At 50.4% G+C, this 17,181-nt stretch overlaps 1 protein-coding gene across 2 annotated transcripts in view; it reads left to right on the forward strand.

The window, feature by feature from the left end:
- The first annotated feature begins 15,292 nt into the window (after window positions 1-15,292).
- FGFRL1 (fibroblast growth factor receptor like 1) overlaps window positions 15,293-17,181 on the forward strand; it is a 190,531-nt gene continuing 188,642 nt past the window's right edge. The window contains exons 1-2 of one of the 2 annotated variants that reach the window (XM_048494981.1): window positions 15,293-15,586; window positions 16,303-16,416. In XM_048494981.1, coding sequence (XP_048350938.1) covers window positions 16,356-16,416 — 61 coding nt within the window. In that variant the 5' untranslated portion in view covers window positions 15,293-15,586; window positions 16,303-16,355. Of the gene's footprint in view, window positions 15,587-15,611; window positions 15,681-16,302; window positions 16,417-17,181 lie in introns of those variants that run through there. The other variant, XM_048494982.1, reaches the window with a different exon arrangement.

Genomic DNA, 17,181 nt, shown 5'->3' on the forward strand with positions numbered 1-17,181 from the left:
GACCTTCGCTCCATTGGCCCCTATGGGCTAGGTTTGATCCCCTGAGAGTGGGCATTCCCTGGCCAAAACCTTCTTTGGAATCCATTCATTGCCTTCCCCCGCCCTGGCCCTGCAGGAACCTTTGGGGCTTTTGAGAGAGGATAGTAGGAGATAGCACAAAATGGCTTCCATGGGAGGTGTAGCAAAGCACAAAATGGCTGCTACAGATCTAGGAGCCAACCACATAAACACACCCAAGGGGTCAGAACATAGTTGAGATGAAGACCCAGGAAGGATGAAGCACACAATAGAAGAAAGCTAATGGAGAATAAAATACACATAAGAAAGCCAAGTGGGGAGTAGCATGCCCAGGGAAGGGGGAATGCACACAAGAGGCATGGCATTGCCATATGTCCATATCTGTTCCCTGAGCTGGGTGGTGTAAGGTAGCCCAGTCTTGTCAGATTCCAGAAACTAAACAGGGTCAGTATTTGGATGGGAAGTACAGGGTTGTTCTGCAGAAGATTTTCCCTTGTTGCTACAGTCAGGAAAGTGGCTGTTGTTGCTATCTGAATGTGGCTCTGAGCAACTGCTTTTTAGAGACAAAAAAAGTGGCTGGGGAACTCCCAGCGGGATGTTTGATTCAGCCATAACTTACTTACCACTTGTATCCAGAAGGAGTCAATGCAAACTCTTGCGGAAAACTAAATATTCCAAGCAGTGGGGTATATTGAGATAAGGCACGGGTTTTTGGTGTTTAAAAAAATGCTGACATCCTTGTTCACTTGGCACATCCACAGGCTGACATGTACATAACCAGATCCTCCAGTGGCTGCCTGGATCCTATGAGCAAGGCCTGGCCATGCTAGAGAGTGTCTGTGCTGTGGAAAGTGCTCTGTCCCTCTTTCCAGACATGCTCTTTCAGATGTTAAAATACAGGTACTATTAGATGGATTTGTAAATGGTTGACTGACGGAACCCAAAAGGTCAGAGCTATAGCGAGGGGGAACTGCGCCACATCCCCGCCATGCCCCGCCACGCCATGCCCCGTCATGCCCCACACCAGCGCATACCTGGTGCTCCCCCATCCCCTTGGCGCTACACAACTGCAAAGGGTGCTCACCAATGACTTCTCTTCATCCTGGAGAGAAGTGACTAGTGGGGTGCCAAAGGGTCCTTTCCTGGGCCCAGTGCTATCCGACATTTTTATCAATAACTTGGATGTTGGAATAGAGTGTATGCTAATCAAATTTGCAAATGACTCCCAATTAGGAGGGGGAGCTAATACCCCAGAGGACAGAGTCAGAATTCAAGATTGGGCAGCTGGGCCAAAACTGACAAAATGAATTTCAACAGAGATAAATGTAAAATTCTACATTGAGGCAGAAAAAATGAAATGCACAAATATAAGGTGGGTGACACGTGGCTTGATAACAATGACCTCGGAGTTTGCAAGGTTGCCTGACATAGACATCAAAAATAGTCCAGAAGTAGTAATAGGTTGATTCCCCACTCGCCAGGAAATACGAGCCACAGGTTCTCCCCTAAGTTAAACCCTAGGACGGAGTGGTGGCGAACCTATTTTGGCACTCCAGATCGGCCGCCTATGGACTACGAATTCCCATCCAGTCCCTGCCAGCATGGCCGATTGACCATGCTGGCGGGGGCTGATGAATTGTGAGTCCATGCGATCGGGAATCAAGGATTCGCCACCATGTATACTAAGAACTCCTTCACATCTGCTGAGTTCAACCCGGGTCCATTCTAGCTCTGCCCCTTCTTACCGTTAAATTTCTGACTCCACCAGGGAGTTACAGTTTTTTCTGCCAACCTAGGTCGAATTCAGGTCGAAGCTGGTAAAGTGGGGAATCTTCCTCGCCGTGATTCTCCTGTTCAGCCAATCACAGATAAATGTTTTTTGAGCATGCGCAGAATGGGAGACTTACAGCGGGGAACAGCACACCGTTTTTTTAAAAAAAATTCCTTCTTGTATATGAAGCGATGGCCATACATATAAACGGCACACGTTTACACACTGCTGATAGCAATTAAGTTGCAAAATTTTTCCCGTGTAGCGACGTAACAGCCAATCAAGTACAATCCCTCCCTTCCTCCTTTCTGGTGGCATGTTAAAAACATTTGTCATTCTGAGGCATAGATGAGCAGAGCAAACAACAGCCAATCGGGAACGAAGAGAAGAGGCGCCGAGGTGATCCAGCCCTCTGAGCATGGCTCCAACAGCTGCTGTGGGGAGTGACTGTGGAATCGATCTAGGTCAGTACTTTCATGGACCCAGTCAAACCTAAGTCAATTCTGCAAGTGCGGAATCTACCATAGTCATTTTTAATGAAGTTCTATGCAAGGTGAGTAGCCATAATTCTCCACAGCCACATCTGAAGAGCTTGGAAAAGACAGGGTTAGATTTAACCAGCAGAAACATCTCCCTTCCCCTCAAGCAGAGTAACAGCATTGCATTGTTTATCATAGGCCCCTTGTGCACAGCAAATTTATAATGGGCTGCAGTCGGGATAGAGGAACTTGTTTTCCTCTTTTCATGTTCACGTGCATCTGTGAAGGCAGCGTTTGGAGCCCACAGAAACAATCCGGCTTGCTGTTGCGTCTTCGCGAGTAAAAAAATTACCACACATGCATAGCTAGGCAGGCATGCACAAATGAACCCCCCCCCCCACAGCCATGCCAGTGTCCCACAGTATGACACACTGCACCTGCGTAGCTACGCAGATGCAAGCCACAGATTTTTTTAAAAGGAAAGGGGAGGCAAATAAAGCGCCTCCTGCCCGGCCATTCACTCGTGAACCACTGAAACCCGTTTTTTTAAAAAAAGGATCTCTTGTTTAGCGATTTTCAAAAAACCTGGGTTGGGGGAAATAACACAGGACAGACTAATGCTGTGGGTAGGATTTGTGTGAAGTCTGTGCCAAAGGGGCCATAGTTAGCCCAGCTAGTTCACACAGGGAACCGTCTTTATCCCAAACTACAAAGCACTACCAGCCTGGAATGTGCGAGGGCCCCAGGAGGGAGAGGGAGGTAACAACTAGAGGGATGAGAACAAGAGGAGCCTGGGAACAGCCTGATGTCACCACACAGGCAGATCCCAGACTCTCGCTGGGAGGGCAGCAGGAGGCTTGTTGGGGGGATTTATATTTAGCAGCAGCTGCAGGACCATCGAGGACATGACAGAGTCTTAATAGATCACAAACTGAACATGAGTCAGCAATGTGATGCGGCAGCCAAGAAAGCCAATGTGATTCTGGGCTGCATCAATAGGAGTATAGTGTCAAGATTGAGGGATGTAATTGTACCTCTCTATTCTGCATTGGTCAAACCTCCCCTGGAATACTGTGTCCAGTTCTGGGTACCACAGTTCAAGAAGGATATTGACAAGCTGGAACAGGTTCAGAAGAGGGCAATCAAAATGGTAAAAGGTCTGGAATCCATGTCCCATGAGGAGAGACGTGGAGAGATGGGTGTGTTTAGTCAGGCAAAGAGAAGGTTAAGGAGTGACATCAGAGCCATGTTTAAATGTTTGAAGGGATGTCATGCTGAAGAGGGGGCAAACTTGTTTTCTGCTGCTTCAGAGACTGGGACCAGAAGTAATGGATTCAAGGTGCAGGTCCACCTAAACATTAGAAAGAACTTGCTGACAGTAAGAGCTGTTCAACAGCGGATTGTGGTGCCTCAGAGTGTGGTGGAGTCTCCTTCTTTGGAGGTTTTTCAACAGAGGTTGGACGGTCAACTGTCAGGAGTGCTTTGATTGTGTCTTCAGCAGGGGGCTGGACATGATGATCCTTGTGGTGTCTCCCAACTCCATGGCTCATTCCGCACATGCAGAATAACGCACTTTCAAACTGCTTTCAGTGCTCTTTGAAGCTGTGCGGAACAGCAAAATCCACTTGCCAACAGTTGTGAAAGTGGTTTGAGAACGCATTATTTTGCGTGTGCGGAAGGGCCTAAGATTCTAGGAAAGGCTCTTGAGTTTAGGATGTTACAGATCTCTGCAGTGTTTCTATTACCTGGGAAGTTTTCTGCCGCTCCCTGGGTCAACACATGACCAGAATGGCTGCCTCCTCCAGACCTCAGAGGAGAGCTCTGTCTCCCCTGAGAGTTCCAGTCACAAAAGAGGTTCCTCCTTGATCCAAGGAGTTTTGTTCAGTTCCTTTCTACACCCACTGACTGGATCAGCTTGGGTCAAAGAACCTTTTCCTGGAGCCTCCAGGAGTTTTCTTCGTAAAGTCCTTTTTGGCATTTTGGAACCTCCAAATCTCTGATCTCTGCTTGGACTGGCTGGGATCCCTCAAATTTTCTCTTGTTATTAGCAGTTCAAAAAAAGAAATTGCCAAGTTGAGGCTGTCAGACCATTGAGCTTTGCCCATTCCTCCTGCCCAGAGGGGAAAATGGTTAAACTGTTCCCTTCAAACCTCAACATTGAAAAGCTATTTCTTAACGGATGCCAGGCTGAGGTCTCTGCAAACAATCTTGAATTTGTCCACAGTTTCAGCAAAGATATTCTGAGCAGTTTTTTCGGAACAAACTATTCCATCTTTTGGCCACTAGGTGGCAACAAGCATTCTCAGATTGAGACACAATATGGTTCTATATCAGTGATGGCGAACCTTTTCGAGACCAAGTGCCCAAACTGCAACCCAAAACCCACTTATTTATTGCAAAGTGCCAACACGGCAATTTAACCTGAATACTGAGGTTTTAGTTTAGAAAAAATGGTTGGCTCCAAGGAGTGCGTTACTCAGGAGTAAGCTTGGTGGTAGTCGGTGACTTTGCTTTGAAGCAATCATGCAACTCTTCCAATGGGTGAATCACGACCCTAGGAGGATTTACTCAGAAGCAAGCTCCATTGCCAGTAACCGAGCTTACTCCCAGGTAAAGGACCGTGCTTTAGTTCTTCGCATGAAAATCAGTGGAGTTTAACAGCGCTTAACAGGGTTACCTACATTGCTTCCCTAAAACTAGGTCTTAGGTTTAATGCTAATAATCGAGCCCAGAGGCCCAGGCCAGCCTAGATGTGGGAGGGGGGGCACTTTGTTTGCACGTGCCCACAGAGAGGGCTCTGAGTGCCACCTCTGGCACCCGTGCCACAGGTTCGCCCCCACTGTTCTATATTATACCCACATCCTTTTCATAGGCTAGCTACACAGCTACAAATCTCACATTTGGCACTATGAAGTTCAGCTCCAACTCTCCCTCCCCCCCTCCAGCAATACCTTTTTCACTATGTATCTCCTCTTTCACTTCGCTGTGTCTTCTGTGAAGTTATTACTGGCCAACCTTTTGAAAGGTTCTGTCTTGCTCCACTGCAGACATTGTGGAGCTAGTGGTATAATTTGACATTGTGCAATTTGTTTGGACTAAGGAATGAGATTTTTAGTATTGCTGAAAAGTAGTTGTGTATCACTATGGGAAATGAATTCATGTGGCAATTAAAATAATTTGCCCCAACGGGAGCCATCTGAGGCACAGCAAAGTGTGGAAACAGTGTGCTGGCAGGGCTCTCTTAAGAAAGAGCTTGGCTTGCAGACTCCTGTCATGGAACGCTTAATGGGCAAAAGGAAATTCGTCAGATCTTGGATGCTAAGCAGGGTCAGACCTGGTTTGTATTTGGATTGGAGACCAATGTGCAAAAAGCCGGCTATGGCAAATCACCTGGGAACGTCCTTTGCCTTGAACACCCAATGGGGTTGCCATAAATCAGCTGTGACTTCATAGCACTTTCCACCAACTATTCAAGTATGTTGTTTTCCACAGAGCCAGTGTAAACTCTACACTGATTTCACAAGCATTTGTCAGACAGGAAACGGGTGTGTCGGCAGAAAACAGCACCCAGGGCAAGCACTGAAACTGCACCCCCCACACACAAAACATTGTACCCACACTGCCAAGCTTTCTGATAGGAAATTAATACCCGTGTTCCTGACAAATGGGTTGAATTGTTTGAACAATCTAGATGAAATAAAATCCTTCAACTTTGTCCCAATAATGCTTACAGACTAGCTGTAGTTAAAAGGATCCATTTCTAACTTGAATAGTCATGACTGACAATCAGCACGGTATGGTGGTTAGAATGCTGGATTAGGACACTTGGGAGACCTCGGTTCTCAACTCTGCCATGAAACTCACAGGGTGACTTTAATCCACTCACTGGATTGTATCCAAGGCGATTAGTTTAGAAACCAGGGCTTCCTCCACTCAGTGATCCCCTCCACATGTTGATGCTCTTACCTCCCTTTGCACGGTCTTTGTGGAATTTGAATGCATCAAAGGAATTAGAAGGAGCTGTATGTGTGTGTGTGTGTGTGTGTGTGTGAGAGAGAGAGAGAGAGAGAGAGAGAGAGAGAGAGAGAGAGAGAGAAAGAAAGAAAGAAAGAAAGAAAGAAAGAAAGAAAGAAAGAAAGAAAGAGAGAGAGAGAGAAAGAAAGAAAGAAAAGAAAAGAAAGAAAGAAAGAAAAGAAAAGAAAGAAGAGTCGGGCCTGGCTTGTGAAGGCAGTGTGCAGATTGCTTTCCCTGCTTTTGCAGGTGCCTAAGCTATCCTTTAACAGTCTGGCCTTAGAAGGTGTCCTTTTGCTGGAGATGAGCCTCAGATCTGCTGGGTTTCTCTTTGCTGCTTTGTTCTCATGTGTGTGTGGGGGGGAGGGGTAGTGTGAGACCTATTATCAATTGCTTGGCGCCTTTTTTAAGCCTCTTTGCTATGTCAGGTGGCACACACTTTGGGCATCCCACAACCCTACAGGGACTTGAAACGGGTCTTTGAAGAGACTGAATGTGACTCGCTGCCTCCCCATTGGAAAACGGACCATAAAACTTAACTGATTCCAGGGGCTAGGCTTCCTAAATGGTGGCTAGGCCCCGTGAGTCCCACAGAGGATGTGACTTTGTGGGAGTTTCTGGACAAAAACTTAACCCGCAAGTTCATCTGCTCTACCACCAGTATAATTGTTGTTTGTGAGAAAGAAAGGTGGCTCCCTGTGGCTTTGTACTGATTATCATGGACTTAACACTGTTTCCACCTGCAACAAAAATCCCCTTCCCCTCATAAAGGACTTGCTGGCCAGTTTGGGGAAGGGGTGGATTTTTACTAAATTGGACCTATGGGAGGCTTATTACCGTGTTTGTTTTGAAGCAGGATTCAAACACTTGACAGGTTTTAACACCCGTTATGGACAATTTGAATACTAGGTCATGCCATTTGGGCTCAGTGGGGCTCCTGAGGTCTTCATGAGCTTTATTAACGAGGTCCTCCAAGACTTACTATTCAAGGGAGTGGTGGTATATTTGGATGATGTACTCATTTACTCCCAGGATGAGACCTCCCATGTGCAGTTGGTTCAGAAAGTGCAAAAACAGCTGTTAGACAATTCCCTGTTTGTTAAGCTGTCCAAGTGTGCCTTCCATCAGACAAAACTGGACTTTCTGGGTTACCATATTTCTGAGGAAGGCTTGGCAATGGATCCTGCCAAGGTTCAGAATGTGCTAGCCTGGCAGCCCCCAGCCACCCAAAAGCAGCCCCAACCCTTTCTGGGGTTTGCAAATTTCTACTGTGATTTCATTTAAAATTTTGCAGAGCTGGCGCTTTGCAACGAACTTGCTTCGCATTAAAGATAAGGGACCAGCAGCTGCTCAGTCGGGGGCTCCACTTTGGTGGACTCCTGCCTGTCAAAATGCCTTTGAGGCATTAAAGCGTGCTTTTACCTCAGAGCCAGTCTTGAAACATGCAGATCCCGCTCAGCCATTTGTTGTGCATGTGGATGCCTCGGATAAAGCCCTAGGGCCATGGTGGCAAACTTATGGCACTCCAGATGTTCATGGACTACAATTCCCATCAGCCCTGCCAGCATGGCCAATTGGCAGGGGCTGATGGGAATTGTAGTCTATGAACATCTGGAGTGCCGTAAGTTTGCCACCACGGCCCTAGGAACTGCACTGCTCCAGAAGGGGCTTGATGGAAAATTGCACCCTTGTGCTTACCTCTCTAAGAAGTTCACTGGCATGGGCTGGAGGGGGCCTAACTTCCCTTTGAAGTTTGGACAGATCATAAAAACCTGGTCGTTCTCCATATGTCCGGGAAATTGAATGCAAAGCAGCTCTGCTGGGCGGATTTTTTCTCTAGGCTCAATTTTACAATTCACTTTTCCCCAGGTAAATTTAACCATCTAGCCAACGCTCTGTCCCACCTTCCAGTGCCAGGGGAGGAGGTGTCAGCTCCATCCCAAACCATACATTCCTCCTCCCAGCTGGGCCAGTTGTCACCATCCGGGCATAGGCCTGCCTTCAGACCACTTCGCCTTCGCAACGTCTAATTACCCCCCCCCCAAGAGTTTGCTCTCCTCCTTTTTTGAAAGTGGGTGAAGAGGCCGTGCCTTCGGAGGAGGGTTGTTCTCTGCTTCAATTACGTGATGGGCTGTGGTGGAGGGGAAGCCTCCTGTATGGTCCACCCACTTTGTGCCAAGCGGTTATCCAGCAGGGGCACGATTCCAAGTCGGCTGGCCATTTTGGCTTTGTCAAAACACTTCACCTTCTCCAATGCCAGTTTTGGTGGCCCACATTGTGTAAGGACATAAAAGGCTTATGTGAAGGGATGCCCTGTTTATGCCATGGTGAAAGGTGTCCCAGGCAAACAGCAGGGACTCCTGCAGTCAGTACCTGCATCTGCTGCTCCTTGGCAAGTGATTTCTATGGATTTTATTACGGCCCTACCAAGCAGCTAAGGCAAAACAGTGATTTGGATTGTGGTGGATTTATTCTCTAAACAAGTGCATTTTATACCCTGCTCCTCTCTGCCAACTGCTCCTAAGCTGGCCAGAATTTTCATAGAACATATATATAGACCCCATTCCGCCCCAGATAAGATAGGGGTAGCCAATTTGTCTCACAGTACTGGAGAGCCTTCCTGAAGTTACTGGAGGTGGAGCAAGCGTTATCTTCTGCTTATCACGCTGAATCTGACGGCCAGTCGGAATGCACCAACCAGTCATGGGAACAATACCTACAGTACTATATAAAACATTACCAGGATAATTGGGTGGAGCTATTGCCCTTTGTGGAATATGCCTACAACAGTGCCATTCATAATAGCACAGGGAAAAAACCCTTTGAAGCAGTCTTGGGCCAATCAGGAAAGCCTCTCCCCTTTCTGGGGCAGCCTGCTGTCGATCCTCCTGAACTGCAGAGTAGATTCAACAGATTGTGCATGGGTGGGATCCAATCCTTCATGCCCTCCAAAAAGCCAAAGACAGTCATAAAAAACAGGTCGACAAACACAGGCGTCCAGTTAAACTGGCTGTGGGGGATATGGTGTATCTCTCCACTAAAAACTTATGTGGAATGCAGGGATGTAAGAAACTGGGACAGAAATATGTAGGGTCCTTTCCAGGTGGTCCACCAGATCAATGAGGTTACTGTGCAGTTGGACCTGCCAAAGAACTTATGAAAAATGTTTTCCATTGCAGTCTGCTCAAGAAGGACTCTCCTCAGGGTTCCTGGCACCCGACTATCTCGACACCTTTCCCAACTCTGATTGATGCCGAACCACATTATGAAATTCGGGAAGTGCTGGGCTCTCGCATCTATCACAAACGCTTGCAATATTTGGTTGCCTGGACTCGTTTCCCCACTGGTCAGAATGAATGGGTTAATGCCGATCATGTTACCCCCAGGATTAATTAAAGCATTCCACAGGGCCTACCCCGACCGTCTGGGGGAGGATCTTAAAGAGGAGCCGGAAATGTCGAGCCTGTGAAAACTTGTGAGTGGGGAAGTAATATTGAGTTGTTTTTTTGCTTTTGCAGGTGCCTGGCTAATGGTCTGGCCTTGAGTGTCTACTGCTGGGATGGGCCTTAAGTCTGGGTAGAGATTTTTTTTTTTTTTTTTTCCTAAACGGGGAGGTAATTAATGAGACCTTATTACATCAATTTGCTTGAAGCCTTTTTGCCAGAATCTTCTTCTTCCTTGTTCTCTGAAGTCTGCCAATAAAATCCTAGAACAAATTGAGTGTTTACTGAGTCCTGATCCAGGGAATTGACAGAAAGACAGACAGACTTCCATGCGAGTCTGGAGAAAGTTTTCAGTGAATCCTTTCTTTTCAAACCAGGCCTTTCTCAATATTTGGCTCTGTAAAGCAGTTCTATTAGCAAGTGGCTCAACGTTCAACATGCTCCTTGCAGTTTGTCAAAGGAAGCAAGCATGAAGGATGGGGGTGGGGGACAACTCTGAACTGGATTACCACACCACAATCTTCTATCCACCCCCACGCAATAATCAGTCCTTTTTCGATTGCATGGGCCTAACACTAATTTAATCTTACATCTCCTGTCTATCAGAGAACCATCTTTATTATGTCAGTCCAGGCTCACCCTGACTTGGAATGCCCCAGCATTAATTTCATCAATGCAAGCCCGATCTCATCAGGAATTGGGTGCTCCCTGGTTTTTACCTAATCATCCCCCCTTTTATTTATTTATTAATTTATTATTATTATTAATTAGATTTAATATATCGCCCTATCCCCGAAGGGCTTTTTTCCATAGTATTATACTGCCTGGGAATGGAACTTTGCTTTTTTCCCCTGGCAAGTAGCCCCTCTTATTTCCTATAACTAGACCTTGTAAATGAGGGTCTCTCACCTTTGGATCTGGTGCTGCCTTTGGATTTAGCTCCATTCATTTTGCCTGAGCTTCTTCTTCTGGAAAATAGTGCTGAATTTCACTTCCTTGAACCTTCTTCTAGATTGGTAAATATTTCCCTCTTCACCCTCTCCTATTCCCAATCTATCCTTCATCTCTCTCTCTATGTATCCTGGGCTCCTTGAAACTCTGCATGTGGGTGTGTGTTGCTGAATCATGTCAGTATTTTTATTATTTTTGACTCAAATTATAAAACCTTCTCCCAAATTCCTGTTTGCATGGATTTCTCAGTGGTGGGATTCAAATAATTTAACAACTGATTGTTTACAAGCACCATTTTAACAACTGGTTCTGCTGAAGTGGTGCGAACCTGCTGAATCCCATCACTGGACACAGCGGCTGGGACACTGGTTTAAAAATAAAAGATCAAATTTACAACTATAGAGAATAGGGAACCAGTAGTCAGCAACCTGAAGGAGTGGGACTTCCATTTCCATGTAAACTTCGTATCTATGAGAAGCCTCCCTATGCATGGGGGCCATCACCCCCTCACAGGTGATTAGTGCATGGGCCAGTGGATATGAAGAAGTTGGAGAGACAGCTAGAGCATCATTAGCATAATACTCATGTAGAAACAGACAAAACATATTGTCAAGCACATTTGAGGGCCTATGGGCTAGTGCCATTGGGGGCAAGCATCCACAAAATTGTTTAAGGTGGTTTGAGGGCTAAGGTCATCTGGGTCTAATATTTCTGATGATTTTGCGGGATTTTTTGCTGATAGAGGCCAATTATGCACAATGTGTCTGCTGAGTGATGGGGCGAACGTCTGTACGGGTGTATTTTCTAGAGCCCCACTTTCACTTTCCATTCCCTCCGCAGCCAGCAAAACCACTTCTAGCACAACTTTAATTTTCCTTGCCATGAGCACGGGGCAGATTTGCCAGTGAGTACAGCTTTGCCCTGGACATCTTCCCTCTGCTCCCAGCCAGCCTACCTAGCTTCACCATGCTGTCTATGATTTCCCCGTCACACACCCCTTTCATGTTGCTGGCTCCTTCCTGCTCCTCCGAATGGGGTGTGGGGAGCGTTGTCGTCAGGGGTGGTGGCAGGCCCCCCAGGAAACATTGGCAAATAACCAAGAGCCCCCACTCAGAATACATCCGAGTGTGCCTCTGCCAAAGAACCATCCAAGTTTCCCCTGTCTAGAGGATAGAGAATTCCCCGTTTGGGAGTGAGGCGTTGCCAATGAGAACATGGCGGTGCCAGCAGCCCTCTGCTAGGCAAGAACATGGCGGCAGCAGTGGCAGCCTCTTGTAAGAACATTGGAACTAATGACTGCAGAGTGTATATGGGATTTTGTAATTTTAGGTCGTCCTGGATTATAGTATTTATGGGAAGTCGCCATCTAAATTTGATGCTTTTATCAGGTTAACTAATTTATGAGGTTTGGCTTAGTTGTAATGGTTATGATTTCATGTCTTAGGTTAATGCTGTTGTAGGTGTCAGGATGTTGTGACACTTGGTGTCATGCTATTATGTTACACAATGTATTATGTTGTTATGCTATTACAAATTGTTATGAAGTGTTATGTTGGTTATGTTATCAATTGTTAACCTGTGATAGGAATATTAAGTATTATTGTGTATTAAGCATTATTGAGCTGATGTTGGACCATGTTAGGGTTTATTGTAAACGATGTTGTTATTATGCCTAGTCCTACTGTTCTCATATATTGTTGTTCATTCATTATGGTTTATGCCTAGTTCTACTGTATTAATGTACTGTTGTACACCGCCCTGAATGAGGGCAGTATATAAATTAAATTTCAAATCAAATCAAAATTCAAAAAATCTAAATGCTTATATCAAGATGTCGATATCACAATATAATAAAAACAGAGAGGGCTTTTCCAAGGAATAGTACAACCCTAAATTTAGCAAAGGCTCATGGGTATGTTGTTGAAATGTCTTGAAAACACAGTCCAAGGCACTGAGCTTGGAAATCAGGAATGAGGCCCCATCTCCCTGCTTTTAGCAGACCCAGTTCTGCCCTGGACTACCTTTTCAAGTTATTGTTGAAATGCTCACCGTAACTTGAAATTATAATTCAAGGCAGGACTAGGCCTACTAAAAGTAATGAGGTAAGGCTATGTTCTGGATCTCCAGATTGGCCAGGGGGTGGGGCTGAGGGAGGGCCAACTCTGCACATTGCACACTGTGTAGGTGGGTGGGGCTGAGATGCTCTGCCCTGCCCTGTGGAGTGGGGAGGGGCAAAGCTCTCGGGGGCACCAGGAGGCTTGAAAATGTAATTCTACGCCTATGACAAAAGTTGCTTTGTTCTGTGCTTCCATGGGGAGGATGACTCTCTGGTCACATGGGGGGCTGATTTTGCACCCCCCCCACGTGACCAGATGGTGTGCGCCCAGGGACACTGGGTACCCCTTGTCCCCATAGATGGTACATCACTGGTAACAGGCCTAATGTGCCGCCTGGAAGAGGGCAGGGGGTGAAGCAGGAGGGCTTTTGTGGAGGTTTGGGAGAGTGGAAATGATTTGTCTGGGAGAGGCGGTGGGGGGGGGGTGACCTGCCAGCATGGAGGTCAGCGTGCTGCCATTGCCCCGGTGGCTGCCTTAGCCGGCTTATGTTCGGATGGAGGTGGGAGAAGCAGGCGGGCTTTTGCCGGCCCAGCATGGAGGGCATCCTGCTTCCATTGTGCTGGCGGTGGCTGCGGCTAGCTCACTTGTGGGTGGGGGGGAGGCGAGAGCGGGCTTGGCTGGTGAAATGAACCCACAACCCATGGGTGAGCGGACAATCCTGTTGGCATATTGGCTGAGAGTTGTTTGTCACGATAATTTACATGTTGCCAAAGGGTAAGATGTGATGAGGGTACTGAAAAGGGCAGGACGGTACCAGATGGGTGGTGTCTGCCATCAAGGTCTGTTACAGAGCGGCAAGAAAGGCCTCGACAGTGGGTGTGAAGGTCCAGTCCACAGGACGGGGTCCTCGGACATGCATTATTGGCATGTCCTACTCTCAGAGATCTGTACAGCTGCAACGTGAGGCAGCCGGAGAACACACTACGCCCTCAACAGACTGCCGGGGAAGAGCGACTTGGCATATGCTGATCCTGTGAGAGCTCCATTCCACCTCCAAGTATGTCAGCTTGCTAAAATCCCAAGGTGGGGATGCCTCAGAAGACCAAAGGTGAAGACAGAGTTGCCCTTACCTGTAGCTGCTGTTCACTGAGGTCCTCTGTGCAGAAACACAGACTCTTCCCCCTATCTCGTAGTGAGCTCTCTCAGTGTCAATCCTCTGGGAGCTTGTGGTGGCAAGTAGGAAGCGAGGTTGGAGGGGGAGCCCCCCCATCCAATCCATGGGATTTTGGGTGGGAAAAGACCTGTTTCCTGACTGGGTGGGAGGGGCATCCCCTCTGCAGCTACATAGTTAGAAACAGATCTGCGGACGAGCAGGCACAGTGGGTCTGCAGAGTGCGTCTGCAGAGAAGAGCTCGATGAACAACGGTGACAGGTACATGCAACTCCGTGTTCTGCATATTGTTGAAGGTTTTCATGGTAGAACTCAACTGGTTGTGGTGGGTTTTCAGGGCTGCGTGGCCGTGGTCTGGTGGATCTTGTTCCTAACGTTTTGCCTGCATCTGTGGCTGGCATCTTCAGAGGTGTATCACAGAGAGAAGTCTGTTACCCACTGTGTGAGAAGGGACTCAACTAAACATTAAACTAAATTAAATATTCCCTTCTCACACAGTGCGTAACAGACTTTTCTCTGTGATACACCTCTGAAGATGCCAGCCACAGATGCAGGCAAAAGAAGATCCACCAGACCACAGCCACACAGCCCACAATAATCGAAGAAGAGAAGAACTCCATTCTCCCGTGCGTGTTTGTGCTTCAGGTCCAGCACCAGGACCGCCTGAAGAGGCGTGCAGCGCTACACATCGCCCCCACCCCCAGGCTCCTGCTGCTGCTGCTGACGGCGGGCACCGGCCAAGCAAGCGCCCTTGGACCGGGGCGGGGCCACCGGCTGCTGCTGGGGTCGGTTGGACGGGGGGGGGGGGCAGGTGTTCCCAAAGGAGCGGGCGGGCAGCGCTCAGAGGGGGCGTCGCAGCAATGGCGGAGGGGGGGCGTCGAGCCGACTGGCGGCGAGTCTGGCGACCTCTCGACTGGCAGAGGGGGGCGCTCCGCCAGCGCCGCACAGTCTTCCTCGAAGCCAGTCTCCATTAACCGTCCCGACCCACCCCGGGCAGCGCCTGGAAACCAACGCCGGGGGCACAAAGCGGCCTCCCGATGGCGTCTCCAGCCGCTGCAGCCTGGGCTATGCGACGGGGTGCTCGACAGGTGAGCGGGGCGGGGCCTCTGGCTGCGATGCCCCGCCCCTGCCGAGTCCGGCCGCGCCAGAGACGGCAGAGCCCAGCCCAGCCCCCCATCTCCCCGCGCCCCCACCGCAGCTCCTCCCGGCTCCCGCCTTCCTCCTGGGCGAGGGGCGGGCCGAGAGGCACGCGGGGGGGAGGGGCGAGGCGGGGCTCTGGGCGCCAGCGAAGGGTTAAAGGGGCGGGGCAGGGGCAGGCGCGGATTGGCGCAAAGTTCGGGGCGGGGCGGGGCCTGCGCGGCCGCCTCGGGCGCTCCCCAGAAGTGGGCAGCCCGGCGGGGGGCGGGGAGGAGTCGCCCTTCGGCGCCCCAGGCAGCAGCCCCGCACCCAGCGCGCCGCCCGCCCGCCCGCCCCCCACGGCGCCCACGAGACCCTCCTCCCCCGCGGGCTGCCCAGCTTCCCCCCCCCTCCGGCGCCTCCGCCGGCCGCCCGCGCCGCTTCTCTTCTGCGTCCCGCCGGCGGAGAGATGGTGGCGGAGGAGCCCCGTCGGGAATGAAGGAGAAGCGGGACGCCCCCGTCGCGCCCGCCCGCCCGCGCACCAGCCGTCGCCACAGCATCCGCGCCAGGTACCGCCGGCCGCCTCGCCCGCCCGCCCGCTCCTCTGCCCGCTCGCCGCCGCCGCCGAGTGGGCTGGGCTGGATCGGGGCCGCCGGGCTCCAGGTGGGGCTTCGCCGCCCCCCCCCCCCGCTCGCCCGCAGCTCCCCCGAGTCGGGCAGTCGCCCTCAGCCCTGCGGCTCGCCCGGCGGGGACTTAGCCGCCGCTCGGCTCCGCAGCGTCCCGTGGGAAGAGGGACTCTTGGCTGGGGGAGGCGGCCGAGGCCAAGCAAGGAGGCGGCGCTGAAGGGTTCCCTCCCGGCGTGGTGGGTCGCCGGCTGGGGCGTGGGGGTAGCTGCGTGGCCCCCGGGCAGGGAGAGGCTGAGCCCCGGGCCGCCGGCAGGCAGGCAGGTCCTCGCCGCGGACGGCCACCAGAGCCGCTACCCAGGCCGCCCGCCCGCCGGTGCGATGCGATGCCGGCGAGGAGCGGCGCGCGGAAGTTGTGGGCACTGGGAAGCGCCTGGCGCCCCGCTCGCCCCCCACCCCCGACCCGTTGGGCCGTCAGTGCCTGGCAGGAGGATGAGGCTCCGCAGGCGAGTTCCCCTGGAATGGCGCCCCCCGCCCGCCCCCGGGAGCTGATGGTTGCGGTCCTGCTCCTGGTTAATGTGCCTTCCCTCGACTGCTTTGTGCTTTGACTCTCTCTCTCTCTCGCTTCTCTCCCCTCCCCCCCCTCGCGCCGCCTCCCGCAGCGCCGAAGGACCGGTGAGCTGCGCCCCCAGGAGAGACCTCCCCCCCTTTCAACATGGAAGTCCGGCTCGTGCTGCTCTTGGCGGGGATCGTGGCGCTGGTGGACTCAGCCAGAGGTGAGAAGAGCCGGCTTCCAGCCGCCTGCAAACTGTTTGCCTTCGATCTTGTTACTCTCCTTGGACGCCTGTTTCACGCACATGTTGCTGCCTTTGTGCGCCGTCCCAGGAACCATCCTCCGTGTGCACAAAACGGGTAGCTTGTTCCTTGCCACTGAAGCAACACTTTTTTGCTTGTGGTGCTTATTTCCTGCCCTGCAGGTGTGTGTTCTGGGGCTTTCCGTGGCGGTTGTTATTCCTTAGGTGTGAGAATGCACAGTTGCCTTCCAGATTTCAGTCTGGGACGAAAGAAAAACAGTTGCATTCCTGCTTGGATCTGGGGAGAGTCTCTCCCCCCTCCCTTCCCTGTAATCTCTCAGCCCAGCTCCCTCCCTGAATTCCCAAGAGCACCAACTAAACAAACAAATCCATTAACTTTCCTCCAGTGACAGGCAAATGACAGTTCTCAACAGTTAGCACATATATGAGGGGGGGGGGGGGGGGGGCTCCAGCACATGACCAGATTCCCCTGAGCAGGTTGCCTTACTAAAAAGGAGTGACTCCAGGGAAGCAATAACAAAGCTGTGTGGGGGGCTGGGGAGAGATGAGAGAAGTTCTCTTCCCTGTGATGTTCCTGGAGCAGCCCTTTCTCAGAGGGTGCTGCGTTAGCATCCAGAGCGTTTCTCACAGAGGCGTCTTGTTTGTGCTGGAAAAGGCCCTGTAAATATCAGCATTAGTGTACTCTTTGTCTTCTCTTTTTGCAAGTAATAAAGAATCCAGCCTACT

Source organism: Sphaerodactylus townsendi, linkage group LG04 (genome assembly GCF_021028975.2).
Source record: "Sphaerodactylus townsendi isolate TG3544 linkage group LG04, MPM_Stown_v2.3, whole genome shotgun sequence".
In the NCBI taxonomy this organism is placed as follows: domain Eukaryota; kingdom Metazoa; phylum Chordata; class Lepidosauria; order Squamata; family Sphaerodactylidae; genus Sphaerodactylus; species Sphaerodactylus townsendi.